General features: G+C 36.0%; 1 protein-coding gene across 2 annotated transcripts in view; it reads left to right on the top strand.

Annotated features, from left to right (window-relative positions):
- VIRMA (vir like m6A methyltransferase associated) overlaps nt 1-17,281 on the top strand; it is a 65,258-nt gene that overhangs the window by 18,502 nt on the left and 29,475 nt on the right. For both annotated transcript variants that reach the window (XM_058564618.1, XM_058564617.1), the window contains exons 7-11: nt 4,855-5,127; nt 7,592-8,732; nt 12,705-13,196; nt 14,213-14,367; nt 15,900-15,982. In XM_058564618.1, the coding sequence (XP_058420601.1) occupies nt 4,855-5,127; nt 7,592-8,732; nt 12,705-13,196; nt 14,213-14,367; nt 15,900-15,982 (2,144 nt within the window). The remainder of the gene's footprint in view (nt 1-4,854; nt 5,128-7,591; nt 8,733-12,704; nt 13,197-14,212; nt 14,368-15,899; nt 15,983-17,281) is intronic.

The raw sequence follows: 17,281 nt of genomic DNA, 5'->3' as shown, positions 1-17,281 counted from the left end.
ATTATTTGTCAATCACCATATAAATGTGCCCCTTTACCCCTTATGCCTACCCCCGAACCCCCTTCCCCTCTGGTAACCACTAATCTGTTCTCTTTATCTGTGTGTTTGTTTATCTTCCACGTATGAGTGAAATTGTACAGCGTTTGTCTTTCTCTATCTGGCTTATTTCAGTTAACATAATACCCTCAAGGTCCATCCATATTGTTGCGAAGGGGACGTTTTTTAATGATTGAGTAGTATTCCATTGTATATATATACCATATCTTCTTTAAATCATCAGTTGATGGGCACTTGGGTTGCTTCCGTGTCTTGGCTGTTGTGACTAATACTGCAATGAACATAGGGGTGCATAAGTCTCTTTGAATTGTTGATTTCAAGTTCTTTGGATAAATACCCAGTAGTAGGATAGCTGGGTCATATGGTTATTTCTGTTTTTAATTTTTTGAGAAATCTCCATACTGTTCTCCATAGTGGCTACACCAGTTTGCATTCCGACCAGCAGTGTATGAGGGTTTGCTTTTCTCCACATTCTCTCCAACATTTGTTATTTTTTGTCTTGGTGATTATAGCCATTCTAACGGGTGTAAGGTGATATCTTAGTGTAGTTTTGATTTGCATTTCCCTGATGAATAGTGATGTTGAACATCTTTTCGTGTGCCTGTTGGCCATCTGTAAATCTTCTTTGGAAAAATATCTGTTCATATCCTCTGCCCATTTTTTGATTGGGTTGTTTGTTTTTTTGTTGTTGAGTTATGTGAGTTCTTTATATATTTTGGAGATTAACCCCTTGTCAGATATATGATTTCCAAATATTTTCTCCCAGTTGGTGAGTTGTCTTTTCGTTTTTGTTTTTGTTAATTTTTTTGAGGAAGATTGGCCCTGTGCTAACATCTGTTGCCAATCTTCCTCTTTTCTTCTTTTTTCTCCCCAAAGCCCCCAGTACATAGTTGTATATCCTAGTTGTAGGTCCTTCTAGTTCTTCTATGTGGGCTACCACCTCAGCATGGCTTGATGAGCGGTGAGTAGGTCCGTGCCCTGGATCCAAACTGGTGAACCCCGGGCCACCGAAGCAGAACACGTGAACTTAACTGCTGCGCCACTGGGCCGGCCCCCTGTCTTTTTGTTTTGACCCTGGTTTCCTTTGCCTTGCAGAAGCTCTTTAGTTTGATGAAGTCCCACTTGTTTATTTTTTCTTGTTTCCCTTGCCCGAGTAGACATGGTATTTGAAAAGATTCTTCTAAGAACAATGTCAAAGAGTGTACTGCCTATATTTTCTTATAGGAATTTTATGGTTTCGGGTCTTACATTCAAGTCTTTGATCCATTTTGACTCAATTTTTATGTATGGCAAAAGATAATGGTCTACTTTCATTCTTTTGCATGTGGCTGTCCAGTTTTCCCAACACCATTTATTGAAGAAACTCTCCTGTCTCCATTGTATGTTCTTAGCTCCTTTGTCGAAGATTAGCTGTCTGTAGATGTGTGGTTTTATTTCTGGGCTTTCAATTCTGTTCCATTGATCTGTGGGTCTGTTTTTGAACAGTATTATGCTGTTGATTACTATAGCTTTGTAGTATATTTTGAAGGCAGGGATCGTGATGCCTCCTGCTTTGTTCTTTTTTCTCAGGATTGCTTTGACTGTTCGGGGACTTTCGTTGCCCCCTATGAATTTTAGGATTCTTTGTTCTGTTTCTGTGAAGAAAGTCATTGGGATTCTGATTGGGATTGCATTGAATCTGTAGATTGCTTTACGTAGTATGCACATTTTAAATATATTTATTCTTCCAATCCATAGGCATGGAATATCTTTCCATTTCTTTATGTCTTCATTGATTTCTTTCAATAAATGTCTTACAGTTTTCATTGTATGAGTCTTTCACGTCCTGGGGTAAATTTATTCCTAGATATTTTATTCTTTTTGTTGGGATTGTAAGTGGGATTGTATTCTTGAGTTCTCTTTTTGTTAGTTCGTTATTAGAGGGTAGAAATGCAACTGATTTTTGTAAGTTGATTTCGTACCCTGCAACACTGCTGTAGTTGTTGATTGTTTCTGATAGTTTTCTGATGGATTCTTTAGGGTTTTCTATATATAAAATCATGTGGTCTGCAAACAGTGAGAGTTTTACTTTTTCATTGCCTATTTGGATTCCTTTTATTGCTTTGTCTGGCCTAATTGCTCTGGCTAAAACCTCCAGTACTGTCTTGAATAAGAGTGTCGAGAGTGGGCACCCTTGTCCTATTCCTGTTCTCAGAGGGATAGCTTTCAGTTTTTCCCCATCAAATATGATGTTGGCTGTGGGTTTGTCATATATGGCCTTTATTATGTTGAAGTATTTTCCTTCTATACCCATTTTATTGAGAGTTTTTTCATAAATGGATGTTGGATCTTGTCAAATGCTTTCTCTTCATCTATTGAGATGATCATGTGGTTTTTATTCCTCGTTTTGTTAATGTGGTGTATCACATTGATTGATTTGTGGATGTTGAACCATCCCTGCATCCCTGGTAGAAATCCCACTTGATCATGGTGTATGATATTTTTAATGTATTCCTGTATTCAGTTTGCCAATATTTTGTTGAGGATTTTTGCATCTATGTTCATCAGTGATATTGGCCTGTAATTTTCCTTCTTTGTGTTGTCCTTGTCTGGCTTTGGGATCAGGGTGATGTTGGCCTCATAAAATGTGTTAGGAAGTGTTCTGTGTTCTTCAACTTTTTGGAATAGTTTGAGAAGGATAGGTTATTAAATCTTCTTTGAATGTTTGGTAGACTTGTCCAGAGAAGCCATCTGGTCCTGGAATTTTATTTTTTGGGATGTTTTGATTACTGTTCCAATAAAATTGTGATTGGTCTGTTCAGATTCTCTACTTGTACTTGATTCAGTTTTGAGAGATTGTATGAGTCTGAGAATTTATCAATTTCTTCTAGATTGTCCAATTTGTTGGCATATAGTTTTTCATAGTATTCTTTTATAATCCTGTGTATTTCTGTGGTATCTGTTGTAATTTTTCTCTTTCATTTCTAATTTTATTGATTTGAGCCTTCCCTCTTTTTTTCGTAGTGAGTCTGGCTAAGGGTTTGTCAACTTTGTTTATCTTCTCAAAGAACCAGCTCTTTGTTTTGTTGATCCTTTCTACTGTTTTTTTGGTTTCAATATCATTTATTTCTGCTCTAATTTTTATTATTTCCCTCCTTCTGCTGCCTTTGGGCTTTATTTGTTATTCTTTTTTGTAATTCCGTTAGGTGTAGTTTAAGATTGCTTATTTGAGATTTTTCTTGTTTGTTAAGGTGGGTCTGTATCGCTATGAATTTCCCTCTTAGGACTGCTTTTGTTGCATCCCATATGAGTTGGTATGTTGTGTTTTCATTTTCGTTTGTCTCCGGATACTTTTTGATTTCTCCTCTTATTTCTTCAATGATCCATCAGTTGTTCATAGCATGTTGTGTAGTCTCCACATATTTGTGACTTTCCCAGCTTTTTTCTTGTAGTTGATTTCTAGTTTCATAGCATTATGGTCAGAAAAGATGCTTGATATGATTTCAATCTTCTTAAATTTATTGAAGCTTCCTTGTTTCCCAGCATATGGTCTATCCTTGAGAATGTTCCATGCGCACTTGAGAAGAATGTGTATTCTGCTGTTTTTGTATGGAGTGTTCTATATATATCTAAGTCCATCTGGTCTAGTTTTTCATTTAAATCCACTATTTCCTTGTTGACTGTCTGTCTGAATGATCTATCCATTGATGTAAGTGGGATGTTAAGGTCCCCTACTATTATTGTGTTGTTGTTAATATCTCCTTTTAGGTTTGTTAATAGTTGCTTTTTGTACTTTGGTGCTCCTGTGTTGGGTGCATATATATTTATAAGAGTTATATTTTCTTGGTGGAGTGTCCCTTTTATCATTGTATACTGCCCCTCTTTGTCTTTCATTGCCTGTTTTATCTTGAAGTCTACTTTGTCTGATATAAGTATGCCAACATCTACTTTCTTTTGTTTGCTGTTAGCTTGGAATATCATCTTCCATCCCTTTACTGTGAGTCTGTGTTTGTCTTTACAGCTGAGATGTGTTTCCTGGAGGCAGCGTATTGTTGGGTCTTGTTTTTTAATACATGCTGCCAAATAGTGCTTTTCAATTAAAGAAAAAAAAGTTAGGTGCTGGTAATCAAATCCTGATGGATGCCCCCTCCCTTTTCATCCTGTGCAGTATTTCCTTGTGTTTTTCTGTTGGCAAGTGAACTTGTTAGAAAAAAAATCAGTGATTTCATTTGAAGCTGTACCAACATTGCTTTGAAAATAAAGTGTTAATATGCTATAGTGGTATGTACAGAAGCGTGCAGTTAAAAATAAGCAGTATGTATTGGAAGAGGCAAAAATTTGTATAGTTACTTAATAGCTAAAAAGAAAAGGATTAGTTTATGGTATTTGAACATAAAATCATATACTTTATTAATTTTCACTGTATAAAGTTGTACACTATAATACTCTTAATATTTTTTAAAAGCAAGTAATTCGGGCCGGCCCCGTGGCTTAGCGGTTAAGTGCGCCCGCTCCGCTGGTGGCGGCCCGGGGTTCGGATCCCGGGTGCGCACCGCTTCTCCAGCCATGCTGAGGCCGTGTCCCACATACAGCAACTAGAAGGATGTGCAGCTATGACATACAACTATCTACTGGGGCTTTGGGGGGAAAAATAAATAAATAAATAAAATAAAAGCAAGTAATTCTACCACTTTTTTTAAAGGGTATTTATGAGTTAAATCATCCAAAATGTCATTAAGTAGTTGTAATATCCAGTCCTGCTGCCTCATGTTACTTAAACCATTAAAATAATCTGTGCCTTAAATCTCAATTTTTCAGTGTCTGGTGACAAGGAAGAGGATGCTCCTCATAGAGAAGATTACTTTGAGCCCATTTCTCCTGATCGGAATTCTGTTCCCCAGGAAGGTCAGTATTCTGATGAAGGAGAAGTAGAAGAGGAACAGCAAGAAGAAGGAGAAGATGATGAAGATGATGTGGATGTAGATGAGGAAGAGGATGAAGATGAGGATGATCGCCATACAGTAGACAGTATCCCTGAGGAGGAAGAGGAAGATGAAGAGGAAGAAGGTGAAGATGATGAAGAAGGTGAAGGTGAGTTATATTAGCTTGGACTTTTTGGTTTTAAGTAGTAGAAACTAAGTTGATACAGCTTTGAGCAATGCAAAAGAATTTATAGAAAAGATAAATGGCTTTCAAGAAACCCAAGGGTCAGAATGCAGCTGGGCCTCAAGACTTAACTATAACTTGGATTTCCATCTTTTCTTTCCTTTATGTTTCTACTTTATTTCTCTCTGTCAAATAACTGTTGTTTCTCTATTCACCCCACAGCTTTAATCTCCTCTCTTTAACCAACCAGCTTAAACTACCTAGCTGTATCTCAGTTCCATTTCCACATTTCCTGGGAGAGAGATTCTGTTTGGCTTGCTACCATATCAGTTGCCCCTTGATATCATCAGCTTTGGCCAGCGAAGCAGGGTCATGCAGCTAATACACGATGATTTTGGTAATCATCGTAAGGAGTGGTGTTGTAAACTGGGTAGAATTCCTAAAGATGTCTTCCACCTAGATATTTTAGCAAAGTGCTACATTATTTTTAGAAATTCAGGGAGAAGAAAAATCTCAATTACAAGGGAATGTGTGACAGCATGGTGCAGTCCTTTAGTTAGGCTTTATTTTTTCTTTGAGAGGAGAAAGTGAGAGATATTTAGGCTAATTCACTCTTAATTTGTCTAAGAAATGGCATGTAATGTTAAAGCATTTATGCAGAATGACAGATAATCATCCTTAGTTTCTTCTCAAATAGTGCAGATGAGGGTCATTCTACCTACATAAGAGTGAGGGTCATTTCAATATCACAGAGACCCTTTTACAAAATATAAATAATTATGTTATTGAGTGATGCATTTTTAGCTTCCTCCATTCCCAGGTTACCAAATAATCCTTTTTAGATTTACTGTGTTTGACTAGCAAATAGAAGTTAGATTTTAGGCAGGCTGTTTTCTTATTCAGAGGACATTTTTATAGAGAAGGTGAGAGAGGGAGGCTGGTTAATTTGATTTTTAATAGAAGACATCCAGCTTATCCCAGAGTTAGGCCTCTATAGATAGATACATCTATATATAGATAGCTAACTCTTATCTTTTCAAATATGGGTATAGGGGCCGGCCCAGTGGTGTAGTGGTTAAGTTTGCATGCTCTGCTTCGGTGGCCCAGAGTTTGCGGGTTCAGATCCTGGGCATGGACCTACACACTGCTTGTCAAGCCATGCTGTGGTGGCATCACATGTGAAGTGGAGGAAGCTTGGCACAGATGTTAGCTCAGGGACAATCTTCCATAAACAAACAGAGGAGGATTGGCAGCAGATGTGAGCTTAGGGCCAATCTTCCTCACCAAAAAAAAAAAAAGTATATTGCTAAGACTAAATTGTTTTGAGTAAAAGAATGTTAAAAGAGGGCTGGTACTGGAGAAATACTCTGGAGACATTTTCTTTTCTTTCATAGGCTATTATTACCCATCTAGTTTACCACAGCCAGGCAATAGTAGTGTTAAAAAATAAAATCAACAAGTTTTCTGTCTCTAGTTCTGTTTCATTTGGAAAGAGGAAAAAATTGCAGATGTATCATGATAAGAAAGCTTTGTTTTGGCAAAACTGAGCATTTTAAGTGAACAGATTTTCTATAAAAATATAATACAGACCTAGGAAACTGTGTGACAGGTAAATACAGAGAAGTGAAAATTCAGGCATACAAAATTAATGCTATAAAAAGAACCTGTTTTTTGCTGAAAATACTTGGTTTAGCTTTGTAGTTATGGTGTTAATTCTTTGTTAACTTTAATCAACTTTGCTTATCAATTTATTTTTCCATCTTAAAAATGCTCTCTCAAAGGAGCAAGCTTAATTTCTTCCCTCGTGAAAGGTTACTTTGAGGTGTTTCTAATTTTATTTCTGTGAGGAAAGGATATCTGTAACAGTTACTTGTAAAGCTGAACAGATATAATAGAAGAATTTGCTTATGAAGTTTCTTCATAATTATTCTATTAGAAATTATAAAATGTTGGTAATTGTTGATAAGATGTTGGAGCAGAAGTTAATGTTTTTGAGGAAATCATTAATTCTTATTATTTGCCATACTTATTAAATAAACTGTAAAATAAATTTTACTTTATTTTATTCTATTCATTTTATTTTATTTTATTTTAATTTAATTTAATTTAATTTTATTATTTATTTTTTGTGAGGAAGATCAACCCTGAGCTAACATCCATGCCAATCCTCCTCTTTTTGCTGAGGAAGACTGGCCCTGGGCTAACATCTGTGCCTATCTTCCTCCACTTTATATGGGATGCCGCCACAGCATGGCCTGTCAAGCGGTGCCACGGTGCGTGCCCAGGATCCGAACACGGGCCACCAGCAGCGGAGCGCATGCACTTAACCACGATGCCACGGGGCTGGCCCCTGTAAAATAAATTTTTAAAATATTTTTTTATTAACCAGAATTTTTTGCATTAAACAACAATGATGTAATACTTAAATATTATTCATACTAATTTTCAGGGGATGATGGATACGAACAAATTTCCAGTGATGAAGATGGAATTGCTGACTTGGAACGTGAAACATTTAAGTATCCAAACTTTGATGTTGAATACACTGCTGAAGACTTAGCTTCAGTTCCTCCTATGACGTATGATCCATATGATAGGGAGCTCGTACCACTCTTATACTTCAGCTGTCCGTACAAGACTACTTTTGAAATTGAAATCAGTAGAATGAAGGATCAAGGTCCAGATAAAGAAAATTCAGGAGCAGTAGAAGCCTCAGTGAAGTTAACTGAACTGTTAGATTTGTATCGGGAAGATAGAGGTGCAAAATGGGTAACAGCTCTAGAAGAAATTCCAAGTTTAATAATAAAAGGATTAAGTTATTTGCAATTGAAAAACACAAAACAAGACTCCCTCGGCCAGTTGGTAGACTGGACTATGCAAGCTTTAAATTTACAAGTAGCCCTTCGCCAACCCATTGCCTTAAATGTTCGACAGCTCAAAGCTGGGACCAAATTAGTGTCCTCACTAGCAGAATGTGGGGCTCAAGGAGTCACGGGACTGCTACAAGCAGGAGTGCTCAATGGATTATTTGAGCTCCTGTTTGCTGATCATGTCTCATCTTCTCTTAAGTTAAATGCTTTTAAAGCTTTGGACAGTGTCATTAGTATGACAGAAGGAATGGAAGCTTTTCTAAGAAGTAGGCAGAGTGAAAAAAGTGGCTATCAAAAACTTGTGGAGCTCATACTTTTAGATCAGACTGTGAGGGTTGTCACTGCTGGTTCAGCTATCCTTCAGAAGTGCCATTTCTATGAAATCTTGTCAGAGATTAAAAGACTTGGTGATCATTTAGCAGAGAAGACTTCATCTGTTTCTAACCATGGTGAACCTGATCATGACACGGATACTGGACTTGAGAGAACAAACCCAGAATATGAGAATGAGGTAGATGCTTCAATGGATATGGATCTTTTGGAATCCTCAAATATAAGTGAAGGAGAAATAGAAAAACTTATTAACCTCTTAGAAGAAGTTTTTCATTTAATGGAAACTGCACCTCATACAATGATCCAACCTCCTGTTAAGTCTTTCCCAACAATGGCACGTATTACTGGACCTCCAGAGAGGGATGATCCATACCCTGTTCTCTTTAGGTAAGATGTTTTTGGTTTTGAGAAATATATTTCACAAATCATTGGAGGCAATTTTATTTGGTTGATTTTGTTTTTTTATTTGTCTGTGGGTAATGCATATCTGTGTAAGGATACTTGATATTTCAAAATAGATACTCATAGTGAAACTGAGAAGTATGTTACTGTGGGTGAACTATATTTTGTTAGTACTTAAAGTGGTAATAGCAACTTAAAGATAGTAATAATCAACAACAATGCTTATGTAAGCTTGTCTGAGCAAGAATAAATGAGAAACTGCTGAGTTGCTTCTGGAAAGGTGGTACAAGAGGTTTGCGTAGAAAGGAGAGAGCTTTTCTATGTGAACTGCTTTTTACTTTGTTAGTCTAATACATTGTAAGATAGACTTACATTTTACTTTAATTTTATAGTCCTGGTTGAAGATCTGTTTAAGGTTCAATTGCCACTTGTTTCTGCCATCTAACTCTAGTTCTCTGTTGATTCAATTTTACCATTGCCATTTGCTGGGACCAGCACCCACAGTAGATTTTTTTATTTTGTTTTAATTTTTGAGACTGGGTTTTTGGCATTTTGACTGTAAATAATTTTCTAGCTAAAATAATAAATAAAATGGCATTTTTATTATTTTATTCCGTCTGTGATTAATTTTTACTTTAATTTGAGGCATAGTACATTAACAGAAAATGGGGTACTTGTCCTCTGTAAAATCTGTACCTATCCATTCCTGTTTTTAGCTGAAACTATCAGATCTTGCCTTAGTTATAGCTCTTACAGGAGTAAGAGATGATAATTATTGAGCAAGGTCTGATGGGATGTGAGGTCAAGAGTACAAGTGTAGGGCCGGCCCCGTGGCTTAGCGGTTAAGTGCGTGCGCTCCGCTGCTGGCGGCCCAGGTTCGGATCCCGGGCGCGCACCGACGCACTGCTTCTCCAGCCATGCTGAGGCCGTGTCCCACATACAGCAACTAGAAGGATATGCAGCTATGACATACAACTATCTACTGGGGCTTTGGGGGGAAAATAAATAAATAAATAAAATTATTAAAAAAAAAAAAAGAGTACAAGTGTAGAGGTTTGGCTTTGAACAGGAGAAAGGAAACCTTATGAGGGTACAAATATAGATACGTTGGTAGTGTAGAGACAGTAAACGAGCCAAGGTACTTCTCACTGATCACTTCATTTTTAATAAAGTAGGAGGTGAAGTCATGTGCTGAGGATGACTGAGGGTGGTGAGTGTAAGGAAAGAGGTGATGCTTTCAAACAATCACTGAGGGGAAACTAGTAATTAACAGCTTGTTAAGTGTTGTTTTTCTCCCCCATAACTGAAGGAGGTATGTTTAGGTGTCTGATTTTAGTAAAAGGGGCTTTGAATACTGCGCTAAGGAATTTTTATTTTGTTTCTAGAATGCGTGGAGAGATCTTGAATATTTTGGAGTAGCAAATCTGATATAATCAAAGTAGTATTCTAAGATCATATGTTGCAAGGTTATTGCACTGGAAAAGAAATTACAGTTATTAGGTAGATAAGCCAGTCTGAAGAGTCTAGGTTGTATTAAGTACTTGCCTAATAAAGTGGCACCTCCGGGGAATGGAAAGATAAGTATTGTGCTAATATCAAGAGAGTTTGTGAAAGAAAGTTACTAGGACTTGGCAACTGGACCTAGCAGGTAAAAGAGAGGAGAAGCTATAAGATGTTTTGAGGTTTCTAGCTAGGGTAACTATTGGAACTGTGGTTTTATTGGCAGAAATTGGTAAAATAGGAGGGAGAGTGAATTTTGGAAGGAGAAATAATTGCATTTTGGAAGGATTACTTTGAAGTGATGGCTAGGTTCTAATGTCCCGTGTCAGGGCCTCCCAAGATCATCCGTTTGCTCGGAGGACTCACAGGACTCAGTGTTGTACTCACAACTATGATCTGTTACAACAGAAGGATACAAATCACCATCAGCAAATAAAAAGAGTACGTGGAGGTGAAGCGTGGGGAAACCAGTCACAAGCTTCCAGAGTCCTCTCCGAGTGGAGTCACACAGGACCTGCTTAATTCCCCCAGCAATGAATCGTGACATCGTGTGTGAAATGTTACCTACTGAGGAAGCTCATTAGAATCTCAGCACCCAAGCTTAGTATTGGGGGATGACCAAGTAGGCACGCAGTACCTAGCGCATACCAGAATTCCAGACTCCCAGAAGAAATGCAGGTGTTCAGTGTAAACCATATTGTTTGCAGAAACAATTTAGGCACAGTGAACATTCTTATCAGTTGGAGGTGGGAACCCTCCCAAAATCCAAGTTCCCAGATGCCAGCCAAGGGCCAACCTTGCAGACAGGCATTTCTAAGAATAAGCAGTGTGAGGCCTGCCATGTTAACTATTTTCTGAACGCCTCATAAGGTAGTTTAGGATGCTCTTGGAGCTTAGTAATTCTGGAGTTTTATCTTCCTGAGGGTTCTGTTTGCCTTTGTAGTAAGAAGTTACTGGGGATGTTTTTTATCATGAAGTAGAAGCCTGAGCAGTAATACAATTGAACAGGTGATTTTATACTGTTGTTCCAACTATATGACATTCTGGAAAAGGTAAAACTATGGAGACAGTGAAAAGATCATTGATTGCCAGGGTTTCGGGGGGAGGGAGGGATAAATAGGTGGAGCACACAGGATTTTTAGGGCAGTGAAAATGCTCTGTATATAAGGATGATTTCAGGTCATTATATATTTGTCCAAACCCAGAGAGTGTACAACACCAAAAGTGATGCCTAATGTAAAATATAGACTGGATGATTATAATTTGTGAATATAGGTTCATCAGTTGTAATAATCACTCTGGTGGGGGATGTTGATAATAGGGGAGGCTGTGCAGGTGTTGGGGCAGGGGGTAAATCGGAGATCTCTCTACCATCCTCTCAGTTTTTCTGTGAACCTAAAACTGCTCTAAAAAATTGAAGTCTTAACAAAAAGGGGGGCAGTTTTAGGTTTTGATAAAAATAAATTCTGGTCTTTGATCTGCTAATTAGTAATATTTTGGCAAGTATTTATGGAAGCTGTTGTGTCATCATTTGCAGTGACTAAAAATGTGGAGGGAATGAGTCAGTATTTTAAATAATTTTTATTATTGTTAGCATTCAAAAAATTACAGTATTTTTCCTAACTCGAAATTAATAAATTTCTGTTAAGCTAATCTTCTCTTGTAGTTAACAGATGTTTTGACAGATTTTCCCCCATTTTTGAATTTTTGAAAAGATACTGTTTTTTGGTTCTTTTTTTCTTTAAAATCTGGTTAAGTTTCATGTTGAACAAGTTGATTGTAGAGAAGAGTTCAAACCTGGCAGGGCCTGCATATAAGGAAGGAAATCCATACAGGTAAGGGAACTTAGTAGCAGTTGTGTCTATTTTGGGGTGTTAGGTGAATTCAGACTTTCCACCTAAAACTATGTATGCTAAAAAACAGTTCTTGTATTTGATAAAAGAGTGTTATGTATGGTAGTATTAGTTATTCAAATGCTAAAAATTGGTGATTTGAAATTTTTTTTCTCTAGAGGGACTAATTCAGATATATTACCTATACTAAATCTGAATATGCTATATTTTTTATAGTGTATGTACTGTATTTTTCCTAGATACACTTATAGTGATATGCCATGAGTAGAGTAGGACCATGGTGAAAAAGGAGCATTTGATCAGTGACCTGGAAACAAGGCCAGAATTTAAAGTCAAGGTTGACTCTGGAAAGAGAAAACTTGTCAAGTTATTTATTAAACATCCGTTGAATGCTAGCTAGGAAAAAGCCTCGCAGAACTTGCACTTTTATTTGGTCCACTGGAGAGAAGACTTGCTATTCACATTATGTTTTTAGTTAAAGCAGTATATTGCTGAGGATAAGGATTATGACCGTTAAAATTTTACCTCTCTCCTGTCTAATGAATATTGAGTAAATAAACAGTGTTTTGCACTGACTTGACATATATCAATTAATTTTCTACAGGTATCTTCACAGTCATCACTTCTTGGAGTTGGTTACCTTGCTTCTGTCAATTCCAGTAACAAGTGCCCACCCTGGTGTGCTGCAAGCCACAAAAGATGTTTTAAAGTTTCTTGCACAGTCACAAAAGGGTCTTCTTTTTTTTATGTCAGAATATGAAGCAACAAATTTGTTGATCCGAGCTCTGTGTCACCTTTATGATCAAGATGAAGAGGAAGGTCTCCAGTCTGATGGTGTTATTGATGATGCATTTGCTTTGTGGCTACAGGACTCAACACAGACACTGCAGTGTATTACAGAACTGTTCAGCCATTTTCAGCGTTGTACAGCCAGTGAAGAAACTGACCATTCAGATCTCTTGGGAACCCTTCACAATCTTTATTTGATTACTTTTAATCCTGTGGGAAGATCAGCTGTTGGCCATGTTTTCAGTCTTGAGAAAAATCTCCAAAGTCTTATTACTCTAATGGAGTACTATTCCAAAGAAGCCTTAGGGTAATTTTCTATTTATTCCTTAAATTTTCTATTGTATTGGAAAACTGCATCACTAATGGGCTACTGTCTTAAAAGAAGTTGTTGCTTTGAAAGTAAAAACTGTAATTATTTTTTGACATGACACATAACTTGTTAATTAAGAATTAGAATGACGGAAATCTCTAAGGTGTGGCTGTAAAGCAATGAAATGGATCTTTTGGAGGCTTCTTCCAGTTGCCCCCTGTGTTGACAAAGATTGCAACTATAATGCTCTTGCTAATTTGTGCAGACGAGAATCCTAAGGCACAGGAATATATACCTTAAGAGTAACGAGGACTATCTTGCTGTCTTCTGCACTTGCCTTCTAAACTGTTCATGGTGCTCTGGTTTCAGAATTGCTTTGACTGGATAGGGGGAATTGAGAATGACAGTAATTTTGAAGAGCCTGCCCAGTAGGGCAGAGGGTTTTAGTGTATGAGAAGAGAAACATGCTCTTCCTGGTTCATGGCACACAAAGCAGTGGCATGCAAGTAACTGGCCTCATAACAGGGTCTTGATATGAATCGTTGAGTGACAGGTCATTATGGGGGCCTAGAAAAGGCAAACGACAGTGGCTTCTATGACTCTATCTTAATAGTTCTATAGTGGAAGACTGAGTGATGATGGCAGTAGATTGAGTCATCATACTTGTTCCTATTTATCCGGAGTGGACAAACATCTGAAAGGAGACTAGTGAAGTATACTTCCTAATCTTTCATTGCTAATGAAGTATACTTGTTAATAATTCGTTGTTCTGATTTCTTAATAGAATTTCACTTTTCATCATGATGCATGTGCTTTTCTTTTTATACACTTTTAAGTAGTATTTTCAGGTGAATTGGAGGTGAACTTTAAAATATGATTTCTTGTCTTCAGAAAGTTAGTTGTTTCGTTGTAAAATTTCTTGGTCTCTTTAAAACCAAGTAAGAAAAGTGTTTAAAATTGTTCCTGAAAAATTTTTTTTGTACCAAAAACTTAAAAACCTTATTTTGTTTCAGTGATTCCAAGTCTAAGAAGTCAGTAGCTTATAATTATGCATGCATACTTATTTTGGTGGTGGTTCAGTCTTCCAGTGATGTCCAAATGCTAGAACAGCATGCAGCATCTCTCTTGAAGCTTTGTAAAGCAGATGAAAATAATGCTAAATTGCAAGGTATGGTACCTAAAGTTATTTTAAGCATTTGTGATATGTGAAGGAAAAAGCCTTTGAGTATCTGTAATTAGTGCTTTATCATATTTGGATAATATACCTAGTAATACTCTGTTTTTAACTTACTGAAAGTACCTTTTTCAAGGTATTTTATATGGTGTTCTTAAAAAGATTTTCAGGAAATTGTTGAAAGTACCTTTTTCTGGAAAAGTCATGGAAGTTGTGGTTGGTTGAAATCCTAATCAAAATGGAAGAAATAGTTTAAAGATGAACTCAGAAGTTCATTTTTGTGTATAGTTTGTGTGTACATGTGTTTTCTATATATGTATTTCTAAGTATAACACGGTCCTAAGTAATTTAGAAATCTATTTGTGGTTAGTTAACACATTTGTGCTGTCCTCAAAAGTGAAGAATAATAAATATGAACATTATTTTCTAAAATATATAAATGTCCATTGAATGAAGTTTATGGCAAACCTTTTATGGGCAGTCTTGAAAAGTTTAAGGTATCTAAACATAATGTTTTATTATTTTATTTTGATTCCTGGCTTTCTGAACTTACCAAATAGAAAATTTGATAATATTGAGTAAATATTGTAAGTAGCATGTGGCCTCTTTTCTTTTTAATCCTAAATTTTATGTGTGTGATACCACCAGTAAAAGTTGGGTAGTAAACCCAGCTTCCCATATTGGAAATCAATTTTTTTCCCTGAAGTATGCCTTTATAAAAGGAGGGCACACATAGCATCTTCAAAGGTATTTTTAATACTTTACTACTTATTCTGGGTGATGGGTACACTTGTATTTGTTTTATTATTTTTCCTTATGTCTTTCATTTGAGCTGTATATTCTGTATATTTACAAGAATTAATTTAAAAATGTTTAGGAAAAATCACTCAAGTGTGCACAGTCGTAATCCTTAGGGGGGAGAGTAGAGTGGTATATTTTATTTGTGTTTGCTCTTATTATTTTGAGGTGATAGTGATTACTTGTAATTTTGTAAAGGCACATTAGGAAATTGACAAAATTTAAAGTTTGTGTTAAGGGAAAAGGCATTTGGCAGATGTCCCCTCATAAGCTTGATCTTGTTAGAAATTAATACATTTTGTGCATGCTTTTTGGGGGTTGTGGGAGGCAGTGGCAGTGTTAGGTGAATAAATACTATGTTATTATATTAGTTTATAAGCAGTCACTTTTATAAATTTTTTTTTAATATTTCAGGTTGATTGTTTCAGAAAAATTCAATTTAATTAGATGGTCCTGTTTAAGCGTTTAAACGTGTGTTTTCAGAAACCAGTTAACTAAGAGTGGTTACTTCTTATTTCTAAATCAGTAAAGTAAAGCAGCATTTCCATTTTATTTGAAGGCTTGTTTAAAGAATTAGACACAAGTTCATCCCTGTATGAAATTTAGATTATTGAAATCAGTATGGATGTGATAATGTTTTTCTTTGGAAAAGAATACCTTTACTTCCTTTATTAAAAAAGTTTTTATTTTAAAATATTATATTATAAATTACTCTTTTTGTTTTTAAGAACTTGGCAAGTGGCTTGAACCTCTGAAAAACCTTAGATTTGAAATTAACTGCATCCCGAATCTAATTGAATATGTTAAACAGGTAAGTAAAACTTAAAAGTACCTTGATTTTATGAAACTTTATAGTAGTGTATAGAAATATTGCATTAAATCACTTGTATATAATGCAGTAATTGTTAAATGTACTTGATAAATTTACTAGACTTTGTGGGTACAGATTGGTAAATGGATCTAGATGGGTGTGTGATTGTGTATATACATGAGCACATATGCCCACAACCCTGTGTACTCTACTGCTTTTCACTATTAGATTCTGTCCTATTTTTTCTCTCAAATTGGAGTAATGCCACCTACCATTTTGATGACATTTATGAAAGTGTCATCACTTTACATTTATGGCAATGTAATATAAATTGTTTCAGTTAAACTTTAATCAGTGAAAAAGAATTTCCCTCAAAATTTTTAGGTGAAAATTGGTAGAGTCAATTCCAGATAATTGTAATGGGGGCTAGTTCTGTTTTTGTTAATTTAGCATGGTCAAATCTGCATTTGAAATAATTCATAAAAGTTGAAAATCATAAAATTCTTAATACTACAGTTGAAAAAATTCATAAAACAATTCAAATAATTCAAGATGGAAAAATTGCTTAAAATCGCTGTTAGTTAATTTTGAAAGTTTTTAGTTTTTTCTTTGCTTCTTAATTGATGCAGTATGTAGCATAAGAAGGGCTAAAGGCACTCAAAGACACTTAAAAAGTTTTAGGCTAGAGGGGCAGAATGGACCTTGAATTATCTTCTCTTTGATTTAACAGATGAGCTGTGTGTGTGTGTGTGTGTGTGTGTGTGTGTGTGTGTGTGTGTGAACCATCTGGGTCTTGGAATTGAAATGTGTGTTATTAAAGTAATTTATGTATATTGTCTAATCTGTTGCTATTCTGACCCAGCAACAAAGTACTCTTTGGGCTTATCTGCTTCAGATTTTTCTTCACTGATTTGTCTGCCCTTTTCTTTTTGCTCCATCTTTACTAAGAGTACTGTACCTCCTATGGTGCCATCATATTGTTCCGTTCCTTATTCTGTACCTCAAATGGCATCTGGAGCTTTTCATTATGTTCAGTCTTTTATTTAGCAGAAGTACAATAGTGTCCTGTAAATTTAGATGATCATGTATTCTGGGTACTTATGCATGGTCAGGTGAATATATAAGGTGTCCAATTCAGATGGCTTGAGTAAAAGTATTTAATCAATAAGAAATTTAGTTCTGGAAATTTGAATTACATGCTGTAATGAAAAGTTTTGATTTTTATCAAATCCTTATCCCATTAATTATGATTATTATAAGTGACTCATTCTGAGATGCACTAAAAACAGTTGATCTAAG

Source organism: Diceros bicornis, chromosome 21 (assembly GCF_020826845.1).
Source record: "Diceros bicornis minor isolate mBicDic1 chromosome 21, mDicBic1.mat.cur, whole genome shotgun sequence".
Taxonomy (NCBI): Eukaryota; Metazoa; Chordata; class Mammalia; order Perissodactyla; family Rhinocerotidae; genus Diceros; species Diceros bicornis.
This window is presented reverse-complemented; position numbering and strand designations above follow the sequence as displayed.